We start from the raw sequence: 26,405 nt of genomic DNA on the forward strand, positions 1-26,405 counted from the left end.
GACCAGTCAAAACGTATACTATCGATTAGATAGATTATCTACATTTTGAATGATTTGTACCCGTTGTCGTTTCTTGTCTGCCATGCGATAAGTTTATTATTTCATTATTTCTTGTCCTTTAATATTCCTAGCTAGATACAGATGAGTTTTTACTTTTTATATACATTTAAATCTTTTATACAAGTAGTGAATTTTATTAAATTATTAAATTAATTAATATTTATTTATAATGTCAAAATTAATTGAGTCCACGAAAGAACGAGATGTTTTAGTGCACAATGGTTATATGTATTTATTTGATGCATTAAGTAGTGATGAAGAACGTCGTTTTTGGCGTTGCCGAAACAAAAATGAATGCAAAGCTCGGGTACACACAACGGTAGATGATATTGAAATAATAAAATCAATAAATGAACATACTCATGATTCTGAAGCACCAAAAATCAAAGGAAATATAGCAGTTAACCGTATAAAACGACGTGCAGCTGAAACCACAGAATCCACATCAAATGTCATAAATTAATGTCTGGCCGGATTATCAGAAGCAGCTAAACTGCTAAAGTAGGTGTAATTATAATATGCTAGTAGTATACATATACCGGTCCTGGCGCAGTGCCTTATATAACAATGAAAGATCACAAAGAAAACAATGTGTAAAAAAATCAGAAAATTGAAATGCAATAATAATAAATTATTAAAATATTTTTTCGCAAACTTATGAAATTAATTAATTAAAATCCAAATGAAATATTTTTAAAAAAAAATCTAAATGCAATAATAAATAAAATATTTTTAATAAAATTGTTCTATTAAAAATAAAAATCTAAATGCAAAAAATGTATTAAAAAGAAATTTAAAAATTAAAAATATAATAAATAATAAAATAATGGATACAACTATCAAAAATTTTAATAAATTACAAAAAAATGAAATGCAAAGAGAAATAGAAAAATCAATATTAAATAATGAAATCTTTGTTGAGTTTTGTAAATATGAATTTTATAATGCTAATAATAATAATTATATTAAAATAATGAAATATAATCTAAATAAAATTCCAATTAAAGGAAATATTTTAATTGTCGATCATAGAGATAATATTTCTGGAAACGGAAAGCCTTATGCTTCTAAAATACTAGAATCACCAACATGGCTTGAAATTTGTAAAATAGCAAATGATTTAATAAATACAACCGGTACTTATTTTTTCAAATATCTCCATGATATTTGTGTCGTTAAAAATTTAGGAAATATTAAAATATGTTGTCTGGGTATGGGAGGTACAGATTTCGATCACAAATTGCTTAGAATATAACTATATTATTAGTTTAATTTTTAATAGAATTGTTCTATTAAAAAAAAATGTTCAGATAGGTAAGAAAAAAGTCGAGCCATACTTTCAACTACCTAGTTTCAACTACCTTATAAACAATATTATTTGTACACAATTTTGCCTTTAGATTTTTAAAAGTTATACAATTTTTAAAACATTACTTATACACAATTTTGCCTTAGGATTTTAAAGTTATACAGTTTTTAAAATAAAAAATAAAGATTTTGTTTCTGTTGAGTTGTTGAACTAATGCCATAATTTTAGAGGTTGAGTTGTTGAGCTGTTTGTAAGTGTTTGAGTTGTAGAAAAAAATACCATAAATATTGCCAGTTGACCTTCGAAATCAGAATTGTTGGAAAACTTGAAAGCTATAGTGTAGTAAACTTGTAAGAAAAGATGAGGAAATATAACATTAATTAATTAATTAGTTTATTTCTGAAAAATATTACATTATATATCGTTATAAATATTTTATAAAAAATATAAAAAGAAATTGAATTTGTTTTAGTAAAGTAGTTGAAAAATTAAATGTCAACTACCAATATACACTCTATTACAGAAATACTTGGAAAAAACGTTAAGCCTACAATGGAGAAAATATTACTTAAGATTTTAACAGAGAATACAAAAAATAATAATTTAGTTACTAATGTTGGGGATATTAATTATACAGATGGATAACAAATATTGCAAGGTTTTAACAAAATAACAGATCCATTTTGCGATAATATTATGGTAGCAAAAATACTAGATTTTAGTTATTGCGAAGGGGAACCAAAAAATGGAAAATTTTTAGTTGATAAAGAAGCTTGTGGTAGTTATAATAAATTGTTGAGATCGAAATTTCACGAATTTACATTAGCAGGGCATGGTGTAAAAGCAAAAAAACCATATTTGCTAGATTCTAAAAATTCAACAGCTTCGGGTGTTAAACAGGTTATTGTTAACTGGAAAAAATATAAAGATGAATATGAAAATCCATTTTTTATACCTTTTAAAGTTGAATTAGCCGATGTAAAAATAGAAACACTATTACAAAAACTTCCAGGAATATTAAAAAAATTAAAAGAGGAACATATTTATTTATTAGATTTGGATATTACACAAGATTTTGCAGGAGTTTTTAACAAAGAAGAAATGGAAAAATATTTGACTTCTAATTTTTCTTTTTTTCTATCCGATTCTAAAAATGATAATAGAATTATGGATAATGACAAAACAGTGGGAAAAGACTGTTTGACTTGGTTGAATGAGAATTCTAGAGCAAAAATTTATAATAAATTTGTTTGTCAAATAACAAGTCCTGGTATAAATAAACAACTTGGAAATCATATAATAGATTTTTTAAATTGTCCAGACAAGAGATTGAAGGAAACTTTTGGAAGCGAGTTAGCTCAAAAAAATGGAATTACGAGATTAGAAACAACTATTTATAATTATACTAACGAGTATTTTAATGCAAAAGAAAAGTATGATCCAATAGCTCATTGTATGAAAATTTTGGAGAAAAATAAATCATATTTTCCTAAAGCTCCTTTTTATTCTGTTCCAATATCTATAATGTGGAAAAAACTGACAAACACTTTGGAGAATAGCTGTTGTATTGTTGATAACACATCAAATAAATTAAATTATGTTTATTGGGTAAATAAGAACACCAACAAATTAACTGGAATTAATATTAAGCTCTCTGAAGAAGTTAGTAAACGAGAAAAAGTTATAAAATATGTTCTGTCCGCCTTTAGTTTTCCAATGCTGCCTATAAATTATATAGAAATAACTGAAGTTGATAATGAAAAAATATCTGTAATCCAAAAATGTTTTTTAAAAAGAGAAGGAAAAACTTATTTTACAAAAAACACAACCTTGTATTCTAGTATTAAAAAAATAATACATATTGAGAGGTCTGGATTAATTGCAACTAAAAATGTAACACCAGAAGTTTTAAGGAAAAGGACAAATATAACAAATGAGTTGTCTCCATATGTAATTGAGGAAGTATATAATTTTAATAAAGTATACTTAGAAGCCAGTAAAAAACGAGAACTAAAACTCGAAAATATTAAGGAGGAAGAAAGAAGATTGCATTTTTTAAATGAAACAAAAACAAAAAATATTAAAATGTTGGATGACAAGGCTAAGAGAGAAGCATTAGAAAACAAGATTTTGGAATATTTTAGAACAAAATGGATACAGTTGGGCGACAAGAATAAATATAAATTATATGCGTTTATGGTAGATATCAGACATGAATATCCTTATGTAGTTGTTTTAGTGGAGGAAAACAATTCATTTTCTGTAAGGTATATTAAGGGACTACATAAAAACTTTTTTACTAATAAATATAAAAATAAACAATATTTAAAGGAAAAAGGATTTTGCTTCCTTTCTTTTAATAGACAAGAAATTGTTTATTTGCCTAAAAACGAACATTTTATGATTTTAGAGACTAAAGGATACACTAGCTATAACGGAAATCGTTTTCCTTCTATTTGTGATTTACATGTTGATAAAGAAATTTGAGGAGATAAAGGTAAAACTCTTGAATACAACCAAGATACAATAGAAAATTTAGATTCAAACAAGATGGAAGATTTTATTGGTAAAATACCTTTGGTAAAAGATTGCATAAGTTTAGAGACAATTGGGGAAAATACACAAATAACAATAAGAGCCATTGCTATGACAAAATATCGCGGAAAAAATAGGTATATATTTGCTATTGAAAATACGGATCATCTTTACATATCGAATTATTGGATGGAAAAATCAATGGAAAATTCACAAATAGATTTTAACAGAAAAATAAAAATTCAATTAGATTTGTTTAAGATTACACCAAGTAAGAATAAGGAGTTAAGAGTTTTCTGTTCAAATTAATAGAAGATATATTATTTATTTTTATTTACTGTCTTATATATAACTATACGATAATTCTAATAATGTTACATTATTAAAATTGAAATTTTATAGAATTTTATTGCAGGAATTATCTCGTATATTTCGCAGTTCTGTTCGTCGGATGCCGGATTCTGTTTAAATTGTTTGTAGCTGAAAAATAAACTTATTATACAATTAGTAAAATTTAAATATTTTTAAAAATTGAAGACGAATATTCCCACCCATGTACCGCTCAATACTATTACATAAAGAAAATTTGTTTTATATAATTAAATAATTAAATAAACAAATAAAAATGGAAAAACTTAAGACACTTTTAGATATTCCCGGGAGTAATTTAAAATTTGTAAAATTTAGCGAGTTGGAAATCAGAAAAAAAATACCACACATCTTCTTTCGAATTTATCAAAACTAAATATGGTGAAAAATTAACTGTTGTTTTAGATAATGAATTTAACCTAGTTCTACCCGATAGACTTTCTAAGATAACAAAAAAAGATGTTCAAGATCTTAATTTGGATAACAATTTTGTTCAAAAGCATTTTGTTATGGATTTTGTTTGCATCAACAATATTGACATGGAAATCGACGCGTTAGATTCATATTTACCAGAATAACTTCAGCCCTTGCTTGAATGGTTTGAAGATAATTATATCGGAAGATTAAATCGAAACGGACGTGGACGGAGACCTGCTAGATTTCCACCATCAATTTGGAATTTATACGAACGAGTACTAAATGGTATACACAGAACAAATAATCATGCAGAGGCTGCCAACCGTAGAATAAATGTTGAAATGGGAATGGTTCATCCTACATTATGGTCATTTATAACGTGCTTAAAAAAGATTCAAGCTGGAAGAGATACATATTTATTTCAATTGGAATCAGGAAGGAGTCCCCCTAAAAAGCTCAAAAAATATATTGACACAGACAAACGTCTTTTAAACATAGTTCAAGAAGAAGATACACGAGACATTTTAACATATTTAAGAGGTGTAGCACATAATATTTCTTTACAATAATAATCTTTTTTTAGTAAGTTAATTAATATGTCAATTGTATTTTTTTAATTTTTTTAAAAAATTGAATTTTTTTAAATCGAATAAATAATAATAAATAATTGTATTTTATTTATTTTTATTTTATACTATAAATAACCTGACACATTTACGCCAAAACGGCTTCACGTCAAAATGGCTTCATGCCAAAACGGCCACGCCAAAATGTCCTAGATCCAGGTACCTAGTGTTAATGGGCTATTACACCTACTATTACCGTATTCCGTGTAAACAGTGTGGTTAACAGTTCCACATTAGGTTAGGTGATTATTAATCACAAGTAAAATTGTTTTGCCTAAATATTATTTAATTTTGTAAATAACAGGTAAATTCTGTACATTGTTTACACGTGGGCAGTGTAACTCTTAAGTTGCTACAGATTCGCTATTTGATTGGTGATTTCGCCAACTGTAGGGTTCTGTTGCAAGGAGCTGTTTGAAACCATGAAACTAGAAGCAGACAGTGTCATGTGGCATGCATTTGGACATTTCTATTGCTTTATGTATGCTCACCAAAACGGATACGAGTGGACTATCCAAATATCCTTACTAAGCAAATATTTATGTAAATGTATAGCTATTACTTAGTCTTAGTGTGTTAACTATAACTTATAAGAGTACACTTAGAGAAATATCTATAAGGTACCATTGAAAAGGGCAACTTGAGGTCAAAATTGTATTTTATAATTTTACTTACGTAACAGACTTATAATTTAATTTTTATAATCCAAATATTCTGTTATCTTAACAATATTTAAAATTGCTTTAGTCGTTTCCGAGCATCAGATTTTAAACGTTAGTATTTATTATAAGTTATAATCAAGACTGGACAAGTAAATGATTTATTTTTAATAAGTCAAAAAAAATTAAATTTTTTATACAACGCTAGCGTACCTACTTAATTTTTGTCCAACCAATGAAATGCAATCATTAGTTTTTAAAAAAACATGAAAAAGAGTAATAAGTCACCCCAGCTTACGGTATCTAAATTTTAAGAAAAAGTTATATTTGAGAAATATTCAATACAAAAACTAAATAATTGTTTATTTATAGTAATTATAATGCCTACAACATTTGTAAAGCCAGTCTTATGGATTTTATCTTATTATGGTTGGCAGTTATAGAGAATCATGGTATTATTCACTAACCATGACCTTCTGGCTCAGAGTTGAGCCGATCTTAAATTTAGTACATAGCACATTAAATTACATAGATAGCTGTGAATCAAGCTACATAGAACCTTTAAACCTTATTTGTACCAACAATATAAAGAAAAACAAAAGTAGTAACTTTAATAAAACCAGAATATTTTCATAAAGATTTGATATCCAAAAAGCAATAGACTGATCTTAACTAATAATATAATTTCTCTAAATAGATAAGCGTTAAATGCTTATTGTTTCACGTTATTAGGCACCCTAGATGCCGCACCTACCTATAATAATAATAATACCTACCTACTTATATATAACAATTAATAATAGCTTTAGGAAATCCTACAGTGGCGTACACAGATATTTTCAATAATTCAATAGAAAGGGTTAAATAAAATAATTATGTATAAATACCAAGGGGAGGGGGACGGGTTGACACTCAAAAAAACCCTCGTGTGTACGCAAAAGATATATATTGGACAGTACCTATAAGTTGCTGTGAATTCTTACTTATGTTGTTTATTGGTGCACAGTACCGTTCCACTGGGCTTAGCGGACCATCCGGGACGAGTTCGCAAATGTAAGGCAACTTCCTCGAACAGTCCACTGTTTCCCAGTACCTGTTGGCCGCTAGAACTACGCAATCTTTTCTCGGACTACCAGTTTTTGGATGACCTGGTGCCCATGCCCTAAACGGCAAACAACTCAACGGTTCACCTTCAACACCAAATAATTTAAATACATTATTAATATTATTAGGTATGAAAACTTATATTCTTATTGTTTTAACATTAATCTGAAACCTAAACCAAACCCACAGAAATAAAAAATATTCTTCATTAAAAAATGTTCAAAAGCGATCACATTCAGCATATAATCCAGATAACTCCTCACCAGATGATCCACAAAATACCCATTCCAAGGCCAACATTATTTACTCCATATAACAATGCTGCATATACTCAAGTTTCAGAACCCCATTAATATTTGAGTGGAGTAAACTGGTTTATATGCAGATCTAGAAATCTCAGGTTCGTCATACTATTCTTAGATTGATAGTATTTATTAAAGCTATTATAAATAATATCAAAACAAAAAATGTTTCAAATTTTCATGACAAATCAAGTGATTCTGAAGATTCTACCACTATAATTAATGAATCTATTGATAATCAAAATAAAAAAACGAAAATAAGATAAAATATGTGAGTCAGCCTCTACATCTTATGAAAAGGATGTCAATTTTTCTGAATCAAATTCGCAGGGACTTGCAGGAACAAAATTAGTTTATGGCCAAAATCTAAGTATGCAACAAGTTCTCCTTCAATGTTAAAAAAGGATCACATTCTGTATTATTGGATGATGAAAAAATCGCATGAAATGTTCTCTCAGAGTGAGAATGTAGAGGAATGCAATCATAAAAAAAAATTCTGATATTAAAACTAAGCCAAACAAACTGACTGTAAAAGAAGGTGGTGATGCAATACAAGACACAACTCAAGAATATTTTTAATAATTTTAACCTGCAATAAAATATTATTTTCAATATACTAAAAATCAATCACTCAAAGGCATTATATTGCCAGATAGGCAATGATGCAGACATGCTTCTGTATCTGATGGACGATTTGAGAATGTTATACAACGGGGATTTGGTTGTTTCTGTAACAGCCGAAAAATTCTCAAAACTATTTTAAAGAATAAAAAACAACTGAATACAATTATTGTTTTGGTGGCCCTAAAAACACTATTAATGCCTCAAAGCCGTTTATACACCCATCTTCACATCTACATCAGTACAGGCCATCATCTGCATCATTGACCATTTGGCAATAAAATTCCTTTAGTGATTGATTTCCAGCATTTTGAAAGTAATATTTCACCTAAAAGAAGAAATATTCCAGGAAACGTGAGTAAAATATTATAAATTAATAATATCGATACTGTAATAATACACGTTTAATTTTTATGATTTTTATTTCACCGGCATTTCGAAATTTTGTTTATACGAATTTTGATTTTCGAAATTAAAAATACGAAATAGATATAACATACTCCCCAAAATAATATAAGTTTGACCAAATTAAATATAAATTTGTTTTTTAGTTGATACAGAGCCGTCAGAAGACCATGATTATCAACATGTATAAGGACATGAAATTGAAGTCTCCGAGTAAGCCGTACAAGGAAATTATGGTTGAAATTTCAAATATTACAGGTATTAGTCACAATTCGATAGTTTCAATTATTTCTGAATACAAAAATACCGGAACTGTTACGTCTCCTAATAAGACACGTAATAAGAAGTGTCTGTTCGATCGCATTGACGATTTAGATCGTAATGCACTTCGTCAAAAAGTTCATTCCTTTTGGTTGAGAAAAGAAATACCAACCATCGACAAAATTTTGCATGCGGTGAATGAAGGTCCTGCCCTTTCCGATTTCAAACACACTTTGTTGTGTCCGTTGATAAAGAAATTGGACTTCATCTTCACCAAGAGGAGAAGATGCAGCGTGTTGACGGAGTGTGAAGATCTGTTGGTTTGGCGTCTACTATCTAGACGAACGTGGCTAAATGCAGGTGATTGTGTTGACAAAGTGTGGGTCAACCAGACAATTCGGTCAAAACATGACGCTTTTAACAAAGGTCTGACAACAGGTGTTACGAACCCGACTGGCAAGGGCAAACGTTTGATAATTGTACACATTTGCTCGCACAAAGGTTTTGTAGATGGTGGTCTGTTATTTTTTGAATAAAAAAAAAATAGTGCAGACTACCATGACGAAATGAATGGTGACAACTTCCACGAATGGTTTAAGTCAATTCTTCCACGCGGTATCGTTAGTGAAGCGTCCGTGGCACTGGCTTTAAGTGGTGCTACTTTGGTTTTACAGGTTAATAAATACGTTTGGATTAAACCTGATGACCGAATGACACGGAGATAAACTGTTCCCGCATACCCTTTCCGGGACGCATCACAAAAACCAAGTAGCTGTACCTCCTTGTAATCGCAAACGTTTATGTGACGGGCAAATTGAATTTGGTTTAGTGATGGCAATTCAGAGACATAATTATTCCACATTATCGCAAGGTCAGTGGGGAGTTGAGTGTCCCAATCCAATTGGTTTTGCCATAATCGCTGCATGAGGACCTTAGCGTACAGGAGCGTGGGTCCAAGAGTGCCGATTGGATCGAACAATTTAGCAATAGCAGATAATATGCCTAGTTTTGTGGGCCTAGAGTTGTCGGTGCCTGTGTGGTAACCGAATGCGTCTGTGTGCGAGTCCCAATGGAGACCTAGAATTTTTAGAGAAGGTTCATCCTTGGGTCGAATGAGAGGCAGTTAGCTCGGTCCTCAAGAGGCACGCTGTCTATTATTTTTTCACTGTTGCTACTCCACTTCTTGAGCACGCAACCTGCAGACTTAAGAAGAACAGCGATATCTTCCTTCATGCTGAATAACTCTTCCTCTGTATTGCTGCCAACAAGTATGTCGTCCACATATGTGTGGTGTTTAAGAATTCCCTTTGCAGCGGGAAATTGCGGTTCGGAGACAGCATCCAAGGCATGAAACACACGTATCGCAAGAAATGGTGCAAAATTGAGTCCGTAGGTAACTGTCAGTAATTCGAACTCTTGTACCTCATGACCAGGCGACTGACGCCACAAAATGTGTTGATAAATACAATTTTCATCCCGAACAGAAATCTGTCGATACATCTTGACAATGTCGACAATGAAGATGAATTTGTATAAGCGGCAAGTCAGTAGTAATTCACCTATCTCCGTTTGCAATTTTGGTCCAATGCACAAGGAATCGAAAGAGAAGTACCGGAAGATGATTTGGCCGACGCGTCGAAGACCACTCGTAACTTCGATACATCACCATCACGTTTCACTACCGCATGATGAGGTATGAAATACTTTCCTGGTCGTGTCGCAATCTTCATAATATGGCCCAATGACAAGTATTCGTCCATGAATGACCGGTAAGCATCGTATAGAGCTTGGTCTTTACTCAGTCGTTGTTGCAAATTAAATAACCGTTTGAGGGCCATCGATCGTGAGGAGCCGAGCCCATGGGAGGACGACAAGTCGGAGACGGTAGTGACAGGTTGTGAACCTGTCTCGGCAAAGACGACGTCTCGGAAGGGTAATGCAACGCAAAACCTACCCGAAGCGTTCCACGATACAGTCTGCTTAAACCATTTTTCACAAAGTTCGTCCTCTGTGGTAGGGATAGATGGCGTTGCAGGCTCTTCGACGGACCAAAATCGGTGCAGCAATGTATCCACAGATGGATTTAACGTGATCGATAAAGAATTGGATGAAGCCAAATTATCGTTTGATGAAGAATTGACCACTGTACCAACTAAAACCCAACCAAAATATGTATCTAACGCTGACGGTAAGCTATCTGAATGTATGATTTTCGAACAAGGGCGAATTAAATAAAGAAAAACATCACAACCAAGGTTGTAAAACAGGACTTGCAGGTACAAAATTAGTTTATGGTAAAAATCTAAGGATGCATACAAGTTCTCCTTCAACTGCAATCTCAATTATATTATATGAAAATAATTCCACAGATGAAAATACTACCATAACCTACAGAAATAAAAATATTGCTCATTAAAAAACGTTAAAAAAAGGATCACATTCTATATTATTGGATGATGAAAAAATCAATTGTAAATATATTGTTAGTTACAATTATATAATATTTGATAAATTAATATAAAATAAACACAATAATAAAATATTGTAGTTTATAGTGATTGAGAGAGCCAATGTAGTAGTAGGGGTATAAGGAAGTAATGGAAAAAAAAAAATAGTTTAAGAGAATACAGTATGGTATTTTCGATCAAGATTGGCCAGGAGGTGCATGTTCCTCAAAAATGTATCAAGGTTAGAACTTAAATGTTTCATGAGATGCGCTGGATCAATAGTTTTGTTCCTCGTAGAAGTATCGACGATCAACAATCTAGAATATTATTTTGACAATCACGATGAAGAAAATAATAATTGAATTCAGTGATTTCGATTTTTGGTGTACATACTTCAATAAAATGCACTGGACACACGGTGTCATATCTTGCAACAAGTGTATGCTATGGACGATAAATTGTTCCGATGAATGTGGAAAGTGATTGATAGAGCCAATGTAGTACTAGGGGTAGAAGGAAGTAATGGAAAAAAGAAAATAGTTTAAGAGAATACAGTATGGTATTTTCGATCAAGATTGGCCCACGACGTGCATGTTTCTCAAAAATGTATCAAGGTTAGAACTTAAATGTTTCAAGAAATGCCCTGGATCAATTGTTTTGTTCCTAGTAGACGTTTCGACGATCAACAATCTAGAATATTATTTTGACGATCACGATGAAGAAAATAATAATTGAATTCTGTGATTTCGATTTTTGGTGTACATACTTCAATTAAAATCCACTGGACACACGGTGTCATATCTTGCAACAAGTGTATGCTATGGACGATAAATTGTTCCGATGCATGTGGAAAGGCATTGAGAGAGCCAATGTAGTAGTAGGGGTATAAGGAAGTAATGGAAAAAAGAAAATAGTTTAAGATAATTCAGTATGGTATTTTCGATCAAGATTGTCCCACGAGGTGCATGGTTGTCAAAAATGTATCAAGGTTAGAACTTAAATATTTCAAGAGATGCGCTGGATCAATAGTTTTGTTCCTCGTAGACGTTTCGACGATCAACAATCTAGAATATTATTTTGACGATCACGATGAAGAAAATAATAATTGAAATCAGTGATTTCGATTTTTGGTGTACATACTTCAATAAAATGCACTGGACACACGGTGTCATATCTTACAACAAGTGTATGCTATGGACGATTAATTGTTCCGATTAATGTGGAAAGTGATTTAGAGAGCCAATGTAGTACTAGGTGTATAAGGAAGTAATGGAGAATTGAAAATAGTTTAAGATAATACAGTATAAAAAAAAGTTCAGTAGAAGTGTACTTTACATCGTCATACACGATCACTACATACAACTGCAACTACTTCGAAAAAAACAATTGGACATTCAATTGTAAGTATATTGTTAGTTACAATTATATATTATTTGATAAATTAATATAAAATAAACACAATAATAAAATATTGTTTTTGTTTTGATAATCACTGTTAAATTGTTTCGATGATGAAAAAATCGCATGAAATGTTCTCTCAGAGGGAGAATGTAGAGGAATACAATAATAATTATAAAAAAGTTTCTGATATAAAAACTAATCCTAACAAACTGACTGTTAAAGAAGGTGGTGATGCAATACAAGACACAACTAAAGAATATTTTTAAGAATTTTAACCTGCAATAAAATATTAATTTAAGTTCAGTAGAAGTGTACTTTACATACTTCAATAAAATGCACTGGACACACGGTGTCATATCTTGCAACAAGTGTTTGCTATGGACGATAAATTGTTCCGATGAATGTGGAAAGTGATTGATAGAGCCAATGTAGTACTAGGGGTAGAAGGAAGTAATGGAAAAAAGAAAATAGTTTAAGAGAATACAGTATGGTATTTTCGATCAAGATTGGCCCACGATGTGCATGTTTCTCAAAAATATATCAAGGTTAGAACTTAAATGTTTCAAGAAATGCGCTGGATCAATTGTTTTGTTCCTAGTAGACGTTTCGACGATCAACAATCTAGAATATTATTTTGACGATCACGATGAAGAAAATAATAATTATTGAATTCTGTGATTTCGATTTTTGGTGTACATACTTCAATTAAAATCCACTGGACACACGGTGTCATATCTTGCAACAAGTGTATGCTATGGACGATAAATTGTTCCGATGCATGATGATTTGGCCGACGCGTCGAAGACCACTCGTAACTTCGATACATCACCATCACGTTTCACTACCGCATGATGAGGTATGAAATACTTTCCTGGTCGTGTCGCAATCTTCATATGGCCCAATGACAAGTATTCGTCCATGAATGACCGGTAAGCATCGTATAGAGCTTGGTCTTTACTCAGTCGTTGTTGCAAATTAAATAACCGTTTGAGGGCCATCGATCGTGAGGAGCCGAGCCCATGGGAGGACGACAAGTCGGAGACGGTAGTGACAGGTTGTGAACCTGTCTTGGCAAAGACGACGTCTCGGAAGGGTAATGCAACGCAAAACCTACCCGAAGCGTTCCACGATACAGTCTGCTTAAACTATTTTTCACAAAGTTCGACCTCTGTGGTAGGGATAGATGGCGTTGCAGGCTCTTCGACGGACCAAAATCGGTGCAGCAATGTATCCACAGATGGATTTAACGTGATCGATAAAGAATTGGATGAAGCCAAATTATCGTTTGATGAAGAATTGACCACTGTACCAACTAAAACCCAACCAAAATATGTATCTAACGCTGACGGTAAGCTATCTGAATGTATGATTTTCGAACAAGGGCGAATTAAATAAAGAAAAACATCACAACCAAGGTTGTAAAACAGGACTTGCAGGTACAAAATTAGTTTATGGTAAAAATCTAAGGATGCATACAAGTTCTCCTTCAACTGCAATCTCAATTATATTATATGAAAATAATTCCACAGATGAAAATACTACCATAACCTACAGAAATAAAAATATTGCTCATTAAAAAACGTTAAAAAAGGATCACATTCTATATTATTGGATGATGAAAAAATCAATTGTAAATATATTGTTAGTTACAATTATATAATATTTGATAAATTAATATAAAATAAACACAATAATAAAATATTGTAGATTATAGTGATTGAGAGAGCCAATGTAGTAGTAGGGGTATAAGGAAGTAATGGAAAAAAGAAAATAGTTTAAGAGAATACAGTATGGTATTTTCGATCAAGATTGGCCAGGAGGTGCATGTTCCTCAAAAATGTATCAAGGTTAGAACTTAAATGTTTCATGAGATGCGCTGGATCAATAGTTTTGTTCCTCGTAGAAGTATCGACGATCAACAATCTAGAATATTATTTTGACGATCACGATGAAGAAAATAATAATTATTGAATTCTGTGATTTCGATTTTTGGTGTACATACTTCAATTAAAATCCACTGGACACACGGTGTCATATCTTGCAACAAGTGTATGCTATGGACGATAAATTGTTCCGATGCATGATGATTTGGCCGACGCGTCGAAGACCACTCGTAACTTCGATACATCACCATCACGTTTCACTACCGCATGATGAGGTATGAAATACTTTCCTGGTCGTGTCGCAATCTTCATATGGCCCAATGACAAGTATTCGTCCATGAATGACCGGTAAGCATCGTATAGAGCTTGGTCTTTACTCAGTCGTTGTTGCAAATTAAATAACCGTTTGAGGGCCATCGATCGTGAGGAGCCGAGCCCATGGGAGGACGACAAGTCGGAGACGGTAGTGACAGGTTGTGAACCTGTCTTGGCAAAGACGACGTCTCGGAAGGGTAATGCAACGCAAAACCTACCCGAAGCGTTCCACGATACAGTCTGCTTAAACTATTTTTCACAAAGTTCGACCTCTGTGGTAGGGATAGATGGCGTTGCAGGCTCTTCGACGGACCAAAATCGGTGCAGCAATGTATCCACAGATGGATTTAACGTGATCGATAAAGAATTGGATGAAGCCAAATTATCGTTTGATGAAGAATTGACCACTGTACCAACTAAAACCCAACCAAAATATGTATCTAACGCTGACGGTAAGCTATCTGAATGTATGATTTTCGAACAAGGTCGAATTAAATAAAGAAAAACATCACAACCAAGGTTGTAAAACAGGACTTGCAGGTACAAAATTAGTTTATGGTAAAAATCTAAGGATGCATACAAGTTCTCCTTCAACTGCAATCTCAATTATATTATATGAAAATAATTCCACAGATGAAAATACTACCATAACCTACAGAAATAAAAATATTGCTCATTAAAAAACGTTAAAAAAGGATCACATTCTATATTATTGGATGATGAAAAAATCAATTGTAAATATATTGTTAGTTACAATTATATAATATTTGATAAATTAATATAAAATAAACACAATAATAAAATATTGTAGTTTATAGTGATTGAGAGAGCCAATGTAGTAGTAGGGGTATAAGGAAGTAATGGAAAAAAGAAAATAGTTTAAGAGAATACAGTATGGTATTTTCGATCAAGATTGGCCAGGAGGTGCATGTTCCTCAAAAATGTATCAAGGTTAGAACTTAAATGTTTCATGAGATGCGCTGGATCAATAGTTTTGTTCCTCGTAGAAGTATCGACGATCAACAATCTAGAATATTATTTTGACGATCACGATGAAGAAAATAATAATTGAATTCAGTGATTTCGATTTTTGGTGTACATACTTCATTAAAATCCACTGGACACACGGTGTCATATCTTGCAACAAGTGTATGCTATGGACGATAAATTGTTCCGATGCATGTGGAAAGGCATTGAGAGAGCCAATGTAGTAGTAGGGGTATAAGGAAGTAATGGAAAAAAGAAAATAGTTTAAGATAATACAGTATAAAAAAAAGTTCAGTAGAAGTGTACTTTACATCGTCATACACGATCACTACATACAACTGCAACTACTTCGAAAAAAACAATTGGACATTCAATTGTAAGTATATTGTTAGTTATAATTATATATTATTTGATAAATTAATATAAAATAAACACAATAATAAAATATTGTTTTTGTTTTGATAATCACTGTTAAATTGTTTCGATGATGAAAAAATCGCATGAAATGTTCTCTCAGAGGGAGAATGTAGAGGAATACAATAATAATTATAAAAAAGTTTCTGATATAAAAACTAATCCTAACAAACTGACTGTTAAAGAAGGTGGTGATGCAATACAAGACACAACTAAAGAATATTTTTAAGAATTTTAACCTGCAATAAAATATTAATTTAAGTTCAGTAGAAGTGTACTTTACATACTTCAATAAAATGCACTGGACACACGGTGTCATATCTTGCAACAAGTGTTTGCTATGGACGATAAATTGTTCCGATGAATGTGGAAAGTGATTGATAGAGCCAATGTAGTACTAGGGGTAGAAGGAAGTAATGGAAAAAAGAAAATAGTTTAAGAGAATACAGTATGGTATTTTCGATCAAGATTGGCCCACGATGTGCATGTTTCTCAAAAATATATCAAGGTTAGAACTTAAATGTTTCAAGAAATGCGCTGGATCAATTGTTTTGTTCCTAGTAGACGTTTCGACGATCAACAATCTAGAATATTATTTTGACGATCACGATGAAGAAAATAATAATTATTGAATTCTGTGATTTCGATTTTTGGTGTACATACTTCAATTAAAATCCACTGGACACACGGTGTCATATCTTGCAACAAGTGTATGCTATGGACGATAAATTGTTCCGATGCATGATGATTTGGCCGACGCGTCGAAGACCACTCGTAACTTCGATACATCACCATCACGTTTCACTACCGCATGATGAGGTATGAAATACTTTCCTGGTCGTGTCGCAATCTTCATATGGCCCAATGACAAGTATTCGTCCATGAATGACCGGTAAGCATCGTATAGAGCTTGGTCTTTACTCAGTCGTTGTTGCAAATTAAATAACCGTTTGAGGGCCATCGATCGTGAGGAGCCGAGCCCATGGGAGGACGACAAGTCGGAGACGGTAGTGACAGGTTGTGAACCTGTCTTGGCAAAGACGACGTCTCGGAAGGGTAATGCAACGCAAAACCTACCCGAAGCGTTCCACGATACAGTCTGCTTAAACTATTTTTCACAAAGTTCGACCTCTGTGGTAGGGATAGATGGCGTTGCAGGCTCTTCGACGGACCAAAATCGGTGCAGCAATGTATCCACAGATGGATTTAACGTGATCGATAAAGAATTGGATGAAGCCAAATTATCGTTTGATGAAGAATTGACCACTGTACCAACTAAAACCCAACCAAAATATGTATCTAACGCTGACGGTAAGCTATCTGAATGTATGATTTTCGAACAAGGGCGAATTAAATAAAGAAAAACATCACAACCAAGGTTGTAAAACAGGACTTGCAGGTACAAAATTAGTTTATGGTAAAAATCTAAGGATGCATACAAGTTCTCCTTCAACTGCAATCTCAATTATATTACATGAAAATAATTCCACAGATGATAATACTACCATAAACTACAGAAATAAAAATATTGCTCATTAAAAAACGTTAAAAAAGGATCACATTCTATATTATTGGATGATGAAAAAATCAATTGTAAGTATATTGTTAGTTACAATTATATAATATTTGATAAATTAATATAAAATAAACACAATAATAAAATATTGTAGTTTATAGTGATTGAGAGAGCCAATGTAGTAGTAGGGGTATAAGGAAATAATGGAAAAAATAAAATAGTTTAAGATAATTCAGTATGGTATTTTCGATGAAGATTGTCCCACGAGGTGCATGGTTGTCAAAAATGTATCAAGGTTAGAACTTAAATGTTTCATGAGATGCGCTGGATCAATAGTTTTGTTCCTCGTAGACGTTTCGACGATCAACAATCTAGAATATTGTTTTGACGATCACGATGAAGAAAATAATAATTGAATTCAGTGATTTCGATTTTTGGTGTACATACTTCAATAAAATGCACTGGACACACGGTGTCATATCTTGCAACAAGTGTATGCTATGGGCGACAAATTGTTCCGATGAATGTGGAAAGGCATTGAGAGAGCCAATGCAATACTAGGTGTATAAATAAGTAATAGAGAAAAGAAAATAGTTTAAGATAATTCAGTATGGTATTTTCGATCAAGATTGTCCCACGAGGTGCATGTTCGTCAAAAATGTATCAAGGTTAGAACTTAAATATTTCAAGAGATGCGCTGGATCAATAGTTTTGTTCCTCGTAGACGTTTCGACGATCAACAATCTAGAATATTATTTTGACGATCACGATGAAGAAAATAATAATTGAATTCTGTGATTTCGATTTGTGGTGTACATACTTCAATAAAATGCACTGGACACACGGTGTCATATCTTGCAACAAGTGTATGCTATGGACGATAAATTGTTCCGATTAATGTGAAAAGTGATTTAGAGAGCCAATGTTGTACTAGGTGTATAAGGAAGTAATGGAGAAATGAAAATAGTTTAAGATAATACAGTATAAAAAAAAGTTCAGTAGAAGTGTACTTTACATCGTCATACACGATCACTACATACAACTGCAACTACTTCGAAAAAAACAATTGGACATTCAATTGTAAGTATATTGTTCGTTACAATTATATATTATTTGATAAATTAATATAAAATAAACACAATAATAAAATATTGTTTTTGTTTTGATAATCACTGTTAAATTGTTTCGATGATGAAAAAATCGCATGAAATGTTCTCTCAGAGGGAGAATGTAGAGGAATACAATAATAATTATAAAAAAGTTTCCGATATAAAAACTAATCCAAACGAAGTGACTGTTAAAGAAGGTAATGCAATACAAGACACAACTCAATATTATTTTTAAGAATGTTTACCTGCAATAAAACATTATTTTCAAAATACTAAAAGGAATTATATTGCCAGATAGGCAATGATGCAGACATGCTTCTGTATCTGATAGACGATTTGAGAATGTTATACAACGGGGATTTGGTTGTTTCTGTAACAGCCGAATAATTTTCAAAACTATTTTAAAGAATAAAAAACTACTGAATACAATTGTTTTGGTGGCCCTAAAAACACTGTTATTGCCTCAAAGCCGTTTATACATCCATCATCGCATCTACATCAGTACAGGTAATCATTGTATTGTCATATATATAATTTGTAAAGTAAGTCCCTCTCAATAATATGTTCAGTTGCCTGACCACTATTGAGTATCTTGGCATTAAAGTCAGTCGGTTGGAGACCTTCATTGGATTCGTCATCCTGTAAGCCGGACTGAAGGTCTTTATTCGTTACTAAGTAACTCTTGATTGTGTTGTAATTTTGTTTGTTTATAAAGTAGTGATAATTAATAACATTTATAAAAATCGTTTTTTTTTTGTTCGGAGAAGGGTAGTTAATACTTGATTCATTATGAAAAGTAAAACATTTTCTTTTTTTATATTATTTATAAAAGTATTGAAATCTTTATGACTACACACATTATAGTTGTGTAATAATTGCATTTATGTTGTAATAAAAGCTGTAAACAATTATAATCTATAGCAGCAAGTACTAGTTTAGTGGTCCTGTCTACAAAGATCAAACCACACACAAGGTGACCATGTGAGCAATTGCAATTTGACTTGTTGGACAAAGTAGAATCGAAGTTTAAGAAAACGCTGTGCCTCTTCGCTAATAAATGACCTTCCTTAAGTAATTTTATTATTTTTTAAGGACGAAAATAAGGAATAATAATGAAAAATGGATTTTAAGGATATTAGTAATAAAACTGAAAAAAATGTTGTATTTCATTCAAAAGAAATACTGATTTTAGTGATAAGGTTTTAAATATAATATCAAAGCAGAAAATGTTTTACATTTTCATGACAAATCAAGCGATACCATTTCATGGGATTTTTCATCGTCCAATAATACAGAATGTAATCCTTTTTTAATATTTTTTATGGAGCAATATTTTTATTTCTTTAGTATTTGGTAGTATTATCATTAGTGGAATTATTTTCATATAATATTTATTGGCTATGCAGTTAAATGAGAACTTTTATGCATACTTAGAATTTTGCTATCAATTAATTTTGTATCTGTAAGGATTCAGAAATGTTGATATCTTTTTCATAACATGTAGAGGCTGATTCCCATTTTTTATCTTTTTTTTTATTTTCTGCTTTGATATTATTTATAACAGTATCTATAAATAGTATAATCATAATACTGTACTAGTTGTTTAAAATTATCTATGGTAATCTAGGTTGGCACGCGTAACTAATATATTATAATGCACATAGCCCATAATCAAATCTTTAAGCAAAATAATCACTAATACAGTAGGTAATACAGTTATACTATATTGTGTAGCGTTTTCCCGAACTGTGATTATTAAATTACTATTATAGCAGGATGATTTTTAAAATATTAATTGGGGTCCACAATCTCATGTCATGGTCTGTATATAGGTAGTTAATAAACTGGTCATAAAATTTTGCTACACATTCCCTTATAAGTTAAATAAATTCAACCATACACGACACAGTATATAGTGAAAACCCGGAACATTATAATATAGTAACTGTGTTATACCTGTGATGGTTACAAAGCCATTTTCGAAGAATAATCCAACAAATGCTTTGCGATTGGTGGGGGTATTATTTTTCAAATCTGACGACACCAATGTGGCCAAAAATGAAGTCCGAGAATCGGATACGACATTAGCAAGGTGGCCGCCGACGTCCTCACACGCAACCATAGCGTTTGAATAGTTCAAAGGATTCATCACCATTTCGAATACACCAAGACCTGGTGCACAAGTATAGTTTTCACTGGCTGTGTATAAAAATAAAATATAATGAGAATATAGGTTTTTAAAGCTGATATTTGTGCATTAGATCGACAGAGTATCTACATATTATTTATATTTTTATATTGCTCATTACAGTATAACAGTACTTGGACTAGTTGTAGGTACTCACGCAAAGGTTTTGAGTACATGCTATAATAGTCATACACCGATTCACCGGCAGCGAGTAGAAACGGGTGGAACTCCGGGCAATCAAAAACGTTGCAAGTGAAACTCAGCATGGGCATCGTACCTGTGTATTAACGTTACCGATAAACATCTGTGTATAATATCACTATCGCCGTTATGACAATTAATTTTGCTGTGCATAATATTATTATTATATACTGACAAAAAAAATTAATTCCCGATTGGTGATGTATATGTATACAATTTGTAATTTAAGTATTACAAACATGATCTCCACGAGTATGTAAAATGATTATGTTATATCCAACTTCATATATAATGTTCTTTATATTATAATTTATTAAATTAAAATATAATACACATCCATATATGAAATTATATACCCTCCCAAAAAATTCAACTGTAAATATATATTATCGTATGTATTTTTAATTTAAATGTGTACGAAGCCGTGCTACTATGTAACTTGCCACAAGTGTATGCCAGGTCCGATAATTTTTTGTAAGAAATGTTGCAAGTCATTGAGATTGCTTAAGCGGTACCAGGTGTTAAAGGAAGTATTGGATAAAGGACAATAGTTTAATAGAATATATTATGGTATTTTCGATCAAGATTAGCCCAGGAGGTACATTTTTCTTGAAAATGTATCAAGGTAAGAACTTTAAAATTTCTAGGTGTTCCCCTGGATCAGTTTTTTTTTTTGTTACCAGTAGACGTTTCAACGATCAACTATCAAGCATTATATTTTGACGATCATGATTAGTAGAATAATGATTGAATTCGGAAATTTCCATTTTTGGTACAAATACGTCGACAAAATGCATTATTTTTTTTGATTTTTTCGTTTTTGAATTACCATGTTTTATTATTATTTCATTATAGAAATACTGACTGCTGTGCCATTATATCCATCGTCTTGTTTGCAATGGGATTAAACTGCAACATACCATGCTGCAATTTTTAATCACGGTAAGAGTTTTGAATTGTTGTTTGCGAAAGCCGAATACCCTAGGTCACTGACCCTGGCACGAATTATTACGAATTGTTAATAACCTCTCGAATCGTTACGGAGACCTTATCAGTTTTTCGAGTTTCGGGTGTTGGAGCACTACTTACCCTGGCACCGGCCAATGGAAAATGGATTTTGGGCGGTTATACTTGAGTTAAAAATTCCAAATTTGTAGTTACAAATTATTACGAATTGGTTACTAATTTGTTAAACCTTTTTTGTAACAAAATTTTTACTTTGTGGTGCTAGGGCCAGTGATCTGAATACCCTCACACAAATTAAACTGTATATGTACTCGTATGTATTTTTTATTATAGATGTGCACAAAGCCGTGCTACCATATGACTTGCCACAAGTGTATTTCATGGCCGATAAATTGTTCCGAGGAATGTGGCAAGTCATTGAGAGACTTAATGCTGTACCAGGTGTTTAAGGAAGTTTTGGATAAAAGACAATAGTTTAAGAGTATATTATAGTATGGTATTTTCGATCAAGATTAACCCAGAGGATGCATTTTTCTCGAAACTCTATCAAGGTAGGAACTTTGAAGTTTCTAGTGATGCGCTGGATCAATTTTTTTTTTGTTCCTAGTAGACGTTTTGACGATCAACTATCAAGAATATTATTTTGACGATCATATAGTGTGTAAGAGTTTGGTTTTTCAATGCTTGAAAACTACGCACGAGTCAAGGGGAGTTCTTGACTTGTGACCTACCAGCCGTACTGCGTGTAGGCCCGAAGTCCAATTCGTTGGAACTGGTAGACTTTAATTAGTAGACACACAATTACTAATGAAAGTAAAAGATTTAAAATAAAGCTAATATTATTAATATTAAGGGAATAAAGGTGACATTATTAAAATAATGAATTAATAAAAGTGAGTTTAAGGTAATCAAGTGGTTTATATTTTACACGGTGCAATGATTTGCAAATAATAATAATTTAAATGACAATTATAGATATAATAATAATTTGGCTTTCACAGGAGTGAAAAATAATGTGACAATTTACAATAAAATAATAATTTGGCTTTCGCACAAGTGAATAATAACAATTTTGGTGGCATATGGCAGGTGCACAAAGTATAATAATGAGCTAGCACATGGCGAGCACAGAGAAATAATACATTTTATGACACTTAGCAGGTTTAAGAAGGATAAGAATAAGGGCGTGTATTTTTATTTAAAGAATAATATAAGATCATTGTAAATAATGTAGCATGCGACACATGAATAATAATAATTTTGCGAGCTTATGCTCTGTGTTCAATAGAATATCTCGGTGTCGGCGCCAGAGCAAGGCGATCTTTAACCCGTACGCCGTCTAAGCGTAAATCTTTTAATAATAATAATGTTTGAATAAAAATATTTTTTATATTGATTTTCTAAGTGTATTTTTTTTTTTTGGTAATGTGATTTACTACTTACAACAATAAAAAAAAATGATAAATTATATTGTATAAATAATGAGAATGAGGATATTGGAAAAAAAAGGGACCCGCGTCATGTGACACCTCTAATATGTGCTTTTAGGGGGGGGGGGGTAGAATGATGGGAAAAATTATACGTTACGAAGAGTGACAAGTGATGATTTGAGACGTGGATCTGATGTTGTTGCCTTGTTGGTATCTTCGCTCACCACAGGCCTTGTCGCCGGCTTAGTCCATCATTGTTATGGAATGAACGATGTTGAAACAAAATTGATCTTCAATATGCGTGTAGAATATTCGGTCGTCGACCACGAGGTTATGTTCATCGAAATCGGACAGAGTCGAGGTGACGTGAAGTTTATCAACCGTCTGATGACTGATGTAGTCAGCGCTACCTAGTACCAGGGGTATGAAACTCCGTAAATTGGCCGAATAGGGTGATTGTGGCCTTGAACACGGTGTCCAGGGGGGCGTGGCATACGTGAAATAGGGAATGGTAAACAAGCCGACCCCGCTAGCGTATCCCGCCATAGTCTTGGAACCGTTTTCATAATATTGGTAACATCATATTGGTGCGTGGATCCGTTTTCATGTTTTTCATAGGTTCAGACTTCAGATCATAGGTAACCAAGACCCAAATCAGCTGATCGAGTTTCGCTTCTATATTGTTCTATGCTAGTACGTCGACAAAATGCATTGAACACATCACGTTCAGCCACATTATTTTTTTGATTTTTTCAGTTTTGAATTACTATGTTTTATTGTTATTTCATTATAGATATACTGACTGCTGCGCCATTATAGCCAAAGTCCTGTTTGCAATAGGGTTAAATGTTATGCTGCATATGCTGCTATGCTACAGCTATGCTACTGCTATGCTACTGCTATGCTGCAATTATTTCATCACAGTAAGAGTTTTGGTTTGTTGTTTGCGAAAGCCGAATACCCTCACACAAAAATTCAACTGTAAATATATTCGTATATATTTTTTAATATAGATCCTTCAGTGATCCAAATGATGGTTCGAAATTAAGTTGTAGTTAATTGAACAGTAAAATGAAATAGTTGTTTATTATAACAATATAGTTATCTCGTAATATATAGCTGAATGTGACGTGAAAGTAGCTCTGGTCTTGGTCATCTGAATATGGCCTGTCTCTAGCCCCCCTATGTACGATGTCGGCTCCTTTGATATGATCGGTGAGTGGACCTTGCAGGTGTCTTTTGGGTGTGGTCGTTGATAAGTGGTTGTTTTCGTAGAGATGACGCTGTCACCTCGTATGCTAATTTTGTTATGTTCGCTAAATTCAACTAGTTTGCCAAAATGTTGCCTTATATAGTTATATGGATGGGATAATGTACAGTCGAGTGCGTTATAGTTTATTTATTGTGCTAAGTCTATGGACATAGGTATCTATTACAAGGTTAATAGTTAATAGTGGTTCAGTTAGCATATTATAATATTAATCCATAAAGTATATTTGATCTTTACACCTCGCAGCCAAAAAAGAGATTATTAACCTAGGTTCCTAGGTTAAGAATCTTTACAATAGGTATGAAGTTCAATAGTTAATTTTACATTTGAATTACAATTTTGTTATAGTTGGTTTTATAATTTTGTCATACATTTTACATTTAATTTACAATCAATAACAATCTTAATATAAATTTTTAAAGTTAACAATTTGTTAAATATTTAAACTTAAGACATAATACAATTATAATGTCATTTACAATATTTTACTTTACATTCTTTTTTTTTTTTGTATTAATAATATAATAAAAGTAATATTTTATTTCCCTGAAACTATAATAATAAAAGTGTTCAAATGTTAGTTTAAGTATATAATATAAGTGTTTTTATTTCCCTTTGATTACAATATTATTTAATAATTATGAAATCTTTCACCAATTAGTGTTAATTATTATATACTGTATCTGTATGAATTATATAATAAAATCATTACAACGTATGTTAATATATTTATATATAATGAATTATTTAAGGTAATCAAGTATGTAACTTGGATCCCTAAAGTTCCTATTATTTTTAATAATTCCTTACATTCTCCTTTACAATGTTCTTTTATAAATAATAGAAATAATAGAAATAATAGAAAATAGTTTAAGCTAATACAGTATAAAAAAAAGTTCAGTAGAAGTGTACTTTACATCGTCATACACGATCACTACATACAACTGCAACTACTCCGAAAAAAACAATTGGACATTCAATTGTAAGTATATTGTTAGTTACAATTATATATTATTTGAAAAATTAATATAAAATAAACACAATAATAAAATATTGTTTTTGTTTTGATAATGACTGTTAAATTGTTTCGATGATGAAAAAATCGCATGAAATGTTCTCTCAGAGGGAGAATGTAGAGGAATACAATAATTATAAAAAAGTTTCTGATATAAAAACTAATCCTAACAAACTGACTGTTAAAGAAGGTGGTGATGCAATACAAGGCACAACTAAAGAAAATTTTTAAGAATTTTAACCTGCAATAAAATATTAATTTAAGTTCAGTAGAAGTGTACTTTACGTACTTCTATAAAATGCACTGGACACACGGTGTCATATCTTGCAACAAGTGTATGCTATGGACGATAAATTGTTCCGATGAATGTGGAAAGGCATTGAGAGAGCCAATGCCATACTAGGTGTATAAGTAAGTAATAGAGAAAAGAAAATAGTTTAAGATAATTCAGTATGGTATTTTCGATCAAGATTGTCCCACGAGGTGCATGTTCGTCAAAAATATATCAAGGTTAGAACTTAAATATTTCAAGAGATGCGCTGGATCAATAGTTTTGTTCCTCGTAGACGTTTCGACGATCAACAATCTAGAATAT

The 26,405-nt window shown here is 32.0% G+C and overlaps 1 protein-coding gene across 2 annotated transcripts in view; it reads right to left on the bottom strand.

Annotated features, from left to right (window-relative positions):
* LOC132934581 (uncharacterized) overlaps positions 1-26,405 on the bottom strand; it is a 34,329-nt gene that overhangs the window by 706 nt on the left and 7,218 nt on the right. The window contains exons 2-4 of one of the 2 annotated variants that reach the window (XM_061000906.1): positions 21,086-21,205; positions 20,697-20,912; positions 6,959-7,165 (exon numbers count right to left, since the gene is read on the bottom strand). In XM_061000906.1, the coding sequence (XP_060856889.1) occupies positions 6,959-7,165; positions 20,697-20,912; positions 21,086-21,205 (543 nt within the window). Of the gene's footprint in view, positions 1-6,958; positions 7,166-20,696; positions 20,940-21,085; positions 21,206-26,405 lie in introns of both variants that reach the window. The other variant, XM_061000905.1, reaches the window with a different exon arrangement.

This window comes from Metopolophium dirhodum, chromosome 1 (genome assembly GCF_019925205.1).
Source record: "Metopolophium dirhodum isolate CAU chromosome 1, ASM1992520v1, whole genome shotgun sequence".
NCBI classification, from domain to species: Eukaryota; Metazoa; Arthropoda; class Insecta; order Hemiptera; family Aphididae; genus Metopolophium; species Metopolophium dirhodum.